The sequence below is a fragment of the Branchiostoma floridae genome, chromosome 2 (genome assembly GCF_000003815.2).
Source record: "Branchiostoma floridae strain S238N-H82 chromosome 2, Bfl_VNyyK, whole genome shotgun sequence".
Classification (NCBI taxonomy): Eukaryota; Metazoa; Chordata; class Leptocardii; order Amphioxiformes; family Branchiostomatidae; genus Branchiostoma; species Branchiostoma floridae.
The window spans coordinates 27,756,324-27,765,916 of record NC_049980.1 but is presented as its reverse complement, the minus strand read 5'-3'; the positions used below and the strand labels follow the sequence as shown (position 1 = coordinate 27,765,916).

The 9,593-nt window shown below is 41.3% G+C and overlaps 2 protein-coding genes across 2 annotated transcripts in view; one reads left to right on the top strand and one right to left on the bottom strand.

The window, feature by feature from the left end:
- The window catches only part of LOC118409118 (non-neuronal cytoplasmic intermediate filament protein-like), a 3,702-nt gene extending 1,312 nt beyond the window's left edge, over nt 1-2,390 (bottom strand). Inside the window, exons 1-4 of the mRNA XM_035809985.1 lie at nt 1,824-2,390; nt 1,360-1,420; nt 1,007-1,102; nt 35-147 (exon numbers count right to left, since the gene is read on the bottom strand). Coding sequence (XP_035665878.1) covers nt 35-147; nt 1,007-1,102; nt 1,360-1,420; nt 1,824-2,287 — 734 coding nt within the window. The 5' untranslated portion in view covers nt 2,288-2,390. The remainder of the gene's footprint in view (nt 1-34; nt 148-1,006; nt 1,103-1,359; nt 1,421-1,823) is intronic.
- A 1,915-nt stretch (nt 2,391-4,305) lies between these two features.
- On the top strand, nt 4,306-8,676 carry LOC118432800 (non-neuronal cytoplasmic intermediate filament protein-like). The gene is made up of 7 exons (XM_035844423.1): nt 4,306-4,759; nt 4,937-4,997; nt 5,116-5,211; nt 5,438-5,608; nt 6,965-7,090; nt 7,637-7,855; nt 8,174-8,676. The coding sequence occupies exons 1-7, from the start codon at nt 4,395-4,397 to the stop codon at nt 8,186-8,188; spliced, it is 1,053 nt and encodes a 350-aa protein (XP_035700316.1). The 5' UTR covers nt 4,306-4,394; the 3' UTR covers nt 8,189-8,676.
- The last annotated feature ends 917 nt before the right edge of the window (nt 8,677-9,593 follow it).

The window sequence follows — 9,593 nt, the reverse complement described above, 5'->3', positions numbered from 1 at the left end:
CTTCCTCCTGAATGCCCGGCAGAAGTCTCCATACAGCTGGCGCAGGTCGTACAGTTCAGCAATGACGTCACGTCCGGCCTCCTGAGTCCAATCAACAGGTGCAATGGACAGGCTCTCGTTCAACTGGTCCTGAATTTGCTTCAGTTCCTGCAAACAAAAAGATATTCAGATCTTTAACACGCATACATTAACAACACACACGCGCGCACACACACACACGCACGCACGTACACACACACGCAAATGCAGACATTTATACATATATAAAGAGAGAGTAAGAGAGAGAGAGGGGGGGGGGTGGGGGTTATGCGCCTGCCAAATTACAACGACGATCTTAATCAACAATATTTATTGACAAAAACGAAATATACGGTGACGTCTCCTACGACTTATACGTAAATATAAGTGGATGCTGGTAAATTAAGGTTGACTAAATTGGCATTTTGACTTTCCATTGTTTTCTCATTAATGAATGAAGAAAAATGGAACTGTAACAAACATTGATAGATGGGCATGTAAGGATTCTAAATTTGATTTCTTGGACCATATGGAAGACGTCATCAGGTTTTATTGCCCCTAATAGTTTTTTTCTGTGAGAAACTACAGTACATGTACATATAACTGCGATTAAGCTATGTTTTATATGCATAATAATGAAGGCTACAATCTCACGAACCTAAGTGGGAACGCGAGGTCTGAGTTCGAATCCGGCTGCCGTGTCTCTGATCTTGTGCCCCTCCTGAGGGCAATTTACACGACTTTCCTCACTTAACTCAGGTGCGAATGAGTACCTAGCTGCGACTACTGGTAGTGGCAGGCCTTTGTGGCAGTGACAGACCATAGGTGTATTTTCAGGGATGACGCACCCGCCATGACACACGAGTCAGGGGTAGGAGGAACCCCTTGTATCCTTGGTCGGAAGATCATTAGCAGATATCAAGTGGTGCAAACGTGACATTATAGCTTTAATCATTATGCAGATGAAAAACAAAAACAGGAACCTTACATGCTTGTGCACCACCACCATAAAATCGATCTCTTGCTGCATCGTAGCAATCTTATTCTGCAGGTCCAGACGTACTAGCGTTACAGCATCCAAGTCCTGGAGAAAAAAGATGTAGAGTGTGAATTTTTTTTTTTATAAACAGCTAAAAGAGGGGGGTATGGTACAACTGCAAAAATGTTGAACGCTTGAATGTGTTCATCCCACAAAGATTCGTCATTCGGTTGGATATAGCTAACAGTACTGAAATATCCGAAGGCAATGGCACTTACTTTATTGAGCTTACTTTATTGAGCTTACTTTATTGAGCTTACTTTATTGAGCTTACTTTATTGAGCTTACTTTATTGAGCTTACTTTATTGAGCTTTGAAACCTCAGTATTCAGCTCCGCATGCCAGGCTGCCTCATCCTCCCACCTGTCAGGGAAAGTTTAAAACCAACATTCAGCACAACTAATGACACAGAGCAGCAGCACCAGTTTGGTCACAAAATCTCATTTGAAACAGCAATAAACATGTCATAATAAAACACGTGCACATGCACCGCCCATAAGAACTATTTGTCTGTTGTTTCTGCAAATGTAATCTTAGCCTTATGTCTTGTAACTCAAGGGGCTTTGTCTTCAGAAAATTGATGCAAATACGTGTGATACATCTAATTGGGTCTTCTTGACAATTGTGTACGTGATTTCTATTTCCTTACACAGCACTTGCCACATTATTTTTCCTCCATGAGAACCTACAAGATAGGCGTTTAATAATATGCAAATACAACGTCAACGGAGCTTGTGCGAAGCCCCTAAACAAAACAGTAACTTACTTTCTTTTGTACTCCTCTGCCTGTTCCCGCCATTGGTTTCTCTCCAGAACCATTTTGGCCTTTTCCTCGGACAGCTCGTCCACCAGCGTGCGCAGGTCTCTGGTCTCCTTCTCGTAAAGCGCCTTCGTGTGTGCGGTCGTCTCCGTCGCCTGGAGCTTCAGCACCTGTGCCTCCAGCGTGCAGTTACGCTGCTGGAGGGAGCGCATCTTCTCGATGTAAGAGGCAAAGCGGTTGTTCAGGGCGGATAGTTCCTCCCTCTCCTGGGCTCGAGCCTTGCGTGCGCCGGCCATGGTCTGCTGTGCGCCTCCAGGCCCTCCCAGGGATGTGATCAGATTGCCGGCTCGGATGGCGCGTGTTCTTGCCTTGAAAGATTCGGGTCCGGATCTACTGAAGTCTTCACCCCTGGCGACCAAAGAGGACCTTACAGAGCTTCGAATTGCCTCGCTTGTTTTCGGTTGAATCATTTTGACACTTTAATATGATTCAATTCTAGTCAGCCTAAGCAGTGTCCTGTGTTTTTGTAGCTAGTATGGGACTGCAAATAATAGGTTTCTGCGCACTGCTTGCTTTTAAAGCAACTGTCTTGATGCTATGTTTTTCCCAATTGGTTCGTTATTTCAAGATCATCTACGTAAGTGCTAGTCAGTCACTTCGTCCATGTCCAATCTGGCACATTAACTGGTTCATATGTGACAGTAAACACGCAGGCAAGGAACGTTACCAAACAATGCCTTATAAGTACATGTCATTACCAATATGGACCAACTTCTGCGCGAACGGAATAACCCATCGATGACCTCTTGTGGGCACAGATATGGAGTCTTGCATTAAATTTCTTATACCCCTTGCTACAGCCTAACAAATTGTTCTTTAGAGTACTGTACTTAACTCGGCTAGAGCAAGGCTAAAGGATACCGTTAATATCCCACACATTACCCAGCCGTTTTACTAACCAAGCTACCGAAAACGATGTTACATGAAACAAGTGTGTCTATATAAGGCCACAGCAAGAAATTTTATGGATGACATTCTCCATTGACTCCAAATTTAGTGGAAGAAACAAGACGTGCAGAAAAAACAAGATTCCTAAATTTTCAAATTTTGAGATCAATAGCCTTACAACACAATAATCGAGGGGACAAAACGTGTAATCACAAGCAACGGATCTTTTATTCCTGTATTCAACATTATTACCTGTCCTGGTAGCTATGTATCCATCAAGTCTAGAACTGTAGCAATTTTATTGAATATTTGTATGTGATGGAACACAGACTGTAAGTTAACTACAACAAATCCTGAAAAAGTTTGTCATACCATCACGGGTAACATTTATACTGGATATTTGTATGCGATTGAATACCTTATAGACTATCTACACATGCCATAAAACACAAGAAATTGCAAGTTGATTTTTAAATCCCTGATGGTCTCTGAGATTAAAGACTGCCTATCCGAACATAGGGTTCAATCACTGACAGAATGACGCATAACTTAACTGCCTAAAAGCCAAAACGAATGGATATTTGTACTCTGGGATACAATACATTACTTGCCACATGCACTTACTGTGCCCATACCGATGTACCCAACAGTACTTTATTAATGATATCCATTTCTCACTGAAACAATTTTTAAAAAGTGAATTGATAAAACTTTAAATCATTGTACAAACGGTTTTGATCCAGTGGCTGCATATTGTTTTGTAAGTAGAATTTTAAGAATTATTTCGTATCACTAGCTGTACTTTAGAGTTGACCAGGGCCGATATACGTTTACGACATATTTGTCAATTTGCGGCGTGTTTCTTTTCTTTGTTTTTCAAATCAGGCGAAAATTAATGTACGCGCTGATGTAATGGTTGTTGTGGCCTAATTACCAAATTCAGACAAAATAATACGCAGCTATCAAAAATTGGGTCAGATATAATCGTGCACACTTTGCTGAAGATGGTGTCTCCGTGGTTTAAATCAAACATTTGGTTGCCCTAAATACTAACGACCTGTTATTTCCAAGCCTCGCATTCCAACCTAGTTCCGTCATGTAAGATAGGCTGACAAGTTTACGAATATCGACGTACTGTAAAACCCATAAATTCATACGAGCACAGTGTGTGTAAAGAAACTGTTTAAAAATCATATTTTTTTTAGACAGATAAAATAATTCCAGTACACTTCTGGCAAATATTCGCCTTGACAAGCTTCAAGATTTTTTTTCTCAAACATTTGATTGCCCTACATACTATGGAATTTGTTATTACGACGCACTTTCTATTTGAAGCCATTTGATGAAAAAACAGGTCATGAACCTGTGATGCGCTGACACATTGAGGTCGGCTATGTCCTTGGTAAACCTCGCTGAAACCAGGAACCAATGGGTTTCTATAATCTGAAACGATGCAGTTCACCAATAGCGAGCTTCGTTGGCCGAGGACATTATTGGCAGGAGGTGACGGCGTGTAAAGAGACCATAGATAAAACTGTAAAGAACCAGAACTCTAGCACCAGAACATACCACCTAGACGGTCTTGCTAGTTTCAAACTAAAATCACGCTCGAAGCTCTAGGGACACGCCATGGCCACCAAATCACGAGCTGGAGTCGGCGGCGGAAAGTATTACATCGCCACCGATGGGGCGGTGCAGACCCTCGCTGACGCCAGGGTGACCCGCAGCGGCGAGAAGAGGGAGCTGGTGGTCCTGAACGACCGCTTCGCCAGCTACATCGAGAAGGTGCGGTCCCTGCAGGAGCGCAACACCAAACTGACGACCCAAATCCGGATCCAGGAGGCGAGTCGGAGCGAGGAGACAAACATCACGGAGGTGTACGAGACGGAGCTGACTGAGCTGCGCGTGCTGGTGGACCAGCTCACCCAGGAGACGACTCAGCAGGAGGCCGAGAGGGCCAGCTGGCAGGCACAGTCCGAGGAGTGGCAGGCAAAGTAAGTCACAGATAAAACTATAAAACGGAATAAAAAGAAATCAAGCAACTGTTTATTGATTTGTCTCAATAGTCATTCATAGCTAAAAGTGGAATGAAACGTATCATCAGAGTAGAACATGTCGAAGTTTGAATTAACATACGATTCAAATTTTCTATTCACTTTGATTCCTGGCAGATGCGAGGCCGAGACTGCCGCAAATGCAGCGAGGAGGACTGAACTTGCAGCGGTCAAGAGGGTCTGTTTGTCGTTCCATTAGATCTCAATGGTGCTGTTATACCGTCAACATATCCAATTCCTAGCTTTATTTTGGAGTATCATATATACAAGATGTTTGAATTCCCGACATGTTTCAGGAGGTCGGTGCGGCGACTGTGGAGCGTGTTGGAGTGGAAAACAGGCTGACCACAGCACAGGAGGAGATTGAATTCCTGAAGAGGGTCTATGATGAGGTAAATATGTCTGTATAGTGTTAGAAACCTCGTGAATTCATTGAGCTCTTCTTCTTGGTACATGTACGATAACGAAAAATAGAATGTACCTTTTGAGATAGCTTTTCGTTGCAAGAAACTACCAAGTCACTGAAGATTTCCCAGTTAAACTTTCATTTTACGCAGTATGTAAACTGTAGATGGTCATCTCGTTTCTCAATATGCAATTGATGTGTTTCCCATACAGGAGACAAGGTGGGTGCAGAGCCAACTGAACGAGGCCGTGGCCATAGCTGAGACGGAGACGCCATTCTTTGCAGGCCCAGACCTGAGCGAGACGCTGCGTGAGATCCGCCTGCAGTACGAGATCATGGGCCAGGCCAACAGGGAGGAGGCCGAGGCCAAGTACAAGGTCAAGGTGAGAAGAGATGGAATGTTTTGACCCACTGGCACTGCAAACATATGTTGAGTTTTGTGTTATTTTAATTTCAGCGGCCTTTAAAAAAAAAGAACCTTATTATGAGTACGGATATAGGAAATATACCAATATTGTGATGTTAACATTGAAAACGAGAAAATGAATCGCTCGTTTGTTGGTGTTTTTTCTTTGGTATTTTTCCCAAGTAGAAATCCGTTTTACGACATTGCCCTATCCAGACTGGGCTTTGGGGCATTCCCCTCATTCGCCCCCCCCCCCCCCCCTTCGTATTTTCAAAACTGCTTACTATACGGTCACCAAATTTGCAGGGGGTGATATGCTTGTTTTATAATTCCTGAATTTTATATTTCATTATGACGTAATTATGACGTCATGAAACGGGGGGATTCCCATCGTTTCTAAATATTTCACACAAAAAGTTACCAATAAAGGTTTTTTATCAATAGTTAAGTGTTATAAGACTCCTGTTTACAAACGTCGACGCAATGACGTCAAAATGACGTCATAAAATGACGTCATCTGTAGTTTAGCTATCCGCTATCTTGGATTATCAGCCTTAAATGTCTTAATTAATTAAGATACATTTTGTCAACATATAACGCTAAAACCACATAAATGTTTTCTGTAAGAAAATACCAAGTAGTGATGATATCCGAGTGAAAATAAGCTGGATATACTTTTCATCATGATATTGCAGGCCATTTGACCTATTAAGTCATCTCATTATCATAATTTATGAATATTTTATTATGAATGTTCAACTAAGATGTGTTAGATATTAAAGGTATATGAAAAGAAGTTAAGTTTAGCATGAAAATATTAAAATCCCACTGTTTAAACCAAAATTAGTGATTTTTGTAAAATTTGCCTGTCAGATACCCCTTGCCATGGCAACACGAAAAATTATAAACTAACTATTTTTTTTTCAAATTGTTGTTAACATTATTCTAGGAAAGGGCACCAAATTTGGTTGTTCTAGCACAAGCCATTTGGCAGCTATACGACGTCAAATTTGACGCAGGCACTTTTGACCCACCCCACCACCCTCCAACCCCAGCTGGATTAGGTTAATTGTATTAAGTATTCCAGTTGCTGGAATGTTGCTATGTCCCATATTCCTCATTTATTTGAATTACAAGTTCAGAAACTAGGCTTGACGCCGGTATCTGTATCCACTTTTGTATCTATATTGCCTGTACAACCGCCCTTCGGCGTAACACACCAGCTCACATGTATGGTGTAGCATGAAGTCAGAAATAACAGATATACAAAGAAACAACGATATACACACATACAACAAAAACAAGTTAATGTTCCTTTTGTTTCAACACCTAGTTCAGTGAGCTGTCCCGGCAGCGGGAGGCGGATAACGAGTCTCTGCTCGCCCTCCGGTCCGAGCTGACCAACCTGAAGGTGACTCTACAGTCCATCACCGGCGAGACGGAGGCTCTAAGGAGCAAGGTTGGGTCATCGTCTATATTATAACTCTGTCTACCATATAAAAGTACTACCACCAACGTGATAGTGGTGACATGCAGTGTAAGATATACATGTGAAAGATATACATGTAAGATATAGTTTGCAGTCCTGAGCATCTGAAAATCTGAAGAAAAAAAAAACTGAAAATCGCGAAAGGCAAGAACCTTCACATTCTTAACGATATTCTTGTCCATTGCCAAAAATGCTTGAATTCCACATTAAAAACCAATGTGAGGCAAGTATGAAACTGCAAAAGAATAAATAACGATGTGACGATGTGACGATTTTTTCTCTATTTGCTCTGGACAGATTAAATTAGAAATATTAGGCACTATATTCTAGTTTGTTATATTTGTTAATATTGAATAACAGTGTGAGTTATCTACAGTGCAGCCACCTGCCCCATACTGCACAACAGGTGGGGGATGTTGCTTTGGAAATGTCGTTAGACACGTTTATACAGAGTAGAGGATATGTAAGTAGATGTTACTAGTATTTACTTTATTTTCTTACCTGTTTTTATAATAGTCCGGTTCGCTGGAGTCGTCCATGGCGGAAACAGAGGCCCGCCGACTGAGGGAGATTGCGGAGTACAAGGTCGCTATTGCCGAACTGGAGCGGCAGATGGAGAGGATGAGGGGGGAGATGTCACAGCACAGCGTGGAGTACCAGGAGCTGATGAGCATCAAGATGTCCCTGGACGTGGAGATAGCGGCCTACAGGAAGCTGCTGGAGGGAGGAACTGGGGTGAGAATGCTTCCATAATAACATGCTTATGATACGGATTAGTTTATCGTTTTATAACACAAAGATTGGATGATTTTCCACCATCCCAGTATTTTTCTTTAAGACAAATTGCTCATAAGTTATGTGGCAATATTGGCTTTGGATTTATATAAACTTTGCAGCATCAAATATTGTTATTTTCTGCGGATCCGCTTTTCTTCTGCGTTTCACATCATTAAAAGAAATCTCTATCTTAAAACACGGAACAACTGAAATCGTCGTTATTCTATGTTTCAACTTCTTATTATGATCATTTCATAAACTCTACCCCTATGACAGGCTCTTCAGTTCTAAAGCAGTCCTGAGGTCAGCAGTCCTGAGGTCACCATGCAGCCGTGAGGTCAGGCGTGCGCTCACGATGGAAATTAAATCCTTCAGTTCTAGAGGGAAGATCGTACTGTATGCACCTTAGTCTGCAGTTCGCGCTATGTAGCGGAGCCATACAGTATCGGGCAAAAAGTACAATGTACTTTTATTCATCACAAAATAGCCTTGTTCTTGATCTTTATTATATCGCATTGTTTCTAGATAAATTTTCAATATGCATGATGTAGTCATTTCTATGAGTATTCTTTATTGTATGCGACATACTACATATACGCAGTGATGTAGTAAGTATCTACTGGATGACGTAAAAGAGCAAAAATAAAAATGTGTAAAATCAATTCCTTTTCGGGTATTCTTATATCCCCCATGTAGAAATAAGCATTTCTAATCAATTATCATTTTAACAGTAATACTTGATATAAGAGCTGACAGGAGTATAATCATGTAAAAGGGAACTTGACTCTTTGCTTTTCTTTGCTTGAAACATGACTGAATACCCCTGTACCAACGGTCTGAGCAACAGTTTTGCTAAAGATTCTGACAGAAATGACATAAAAAAACTTGTTTCGGCGTCTGCTAAACGTTAAACATTAAAGCACTTTTCCTTACACTCCTACTGAGGTCATTACAGCACAATACTCCAGAAAATGTATTTCTATGTATTAGTTTTGTTGTAAAGTGCGATCTGAAACCCGTCGTAGCACAGCCTTTTAGCACGATTTGTTAATTAAAGATTAACGGATTTCGATCATTTAAGTTTCATAAGTATGATATAGACGGAAAGCCTAAATCATCAGGCAAAGAGTGACTGAACTCGTGCCCTTGTCTGCCGGACGTTATACCCCCATTCTACTTGACGGCGCTCTCATGTCGCTTCCGCTGCGTTGGCAAATTTGCATCATCGCCGTGAGAACGCCACCACCGCAAGCATAAAGCTTCATCCTTGAGTGTTAAATAAAATTAGAAAGTGTAAAGTTTACACAGCGCTAGAAATTAAACCCGAAACCCTCGACGTCAAAATTTAAGTATCATTCAAAATATAAGGTTCGACTAAGAAAAGACATCTTATATCTATAAAACAATGCCGAGGCCACAGATTTTGTAGTAAGAAACTGCTGTACTTCGGGCATCTGGAAATCAAAATCGAATACTGTTTCTAATATTACCATGACAGGGATCGGAATTTGACAAATTTCAGCTCAAAATACCTTGATTTTTAGGGTCACTATGGGGGATCCCAGAACTGCATATTAATCAAAGATACCTGAGAATTTTTAATTGTATGGTTGATGAAGGTTCTACCCTCCTATCCCACATACAAAATATGAGTGGATTTGGCTGACCCCTATCTTGTGCAATTTTAAGTTACATT

Coding starts and splice junctions, on each gene's coding strand:
- LOC118432800 (XM_035844423.1), top strand. CDS start 4,395: ATGGCCACCAAATCACGAGCTGGAGTCGGCGGCGGAAAGTATTACATC. Junction 4,998..5,115: donor AACTTGCAGCGGTCAAGAGG/GTCTGTTTGTCG, acceptor GACATGTTTCAG/GAGGTCGGTGCGGCGACTGT. Junction 7,091..7,636: donor CGGAGGCTCTAAGGAGCAAG/GTTGGGTCATCG, acceptor TTTTTATAATAG/TCCGGTTCGCTGGAGTCGTC.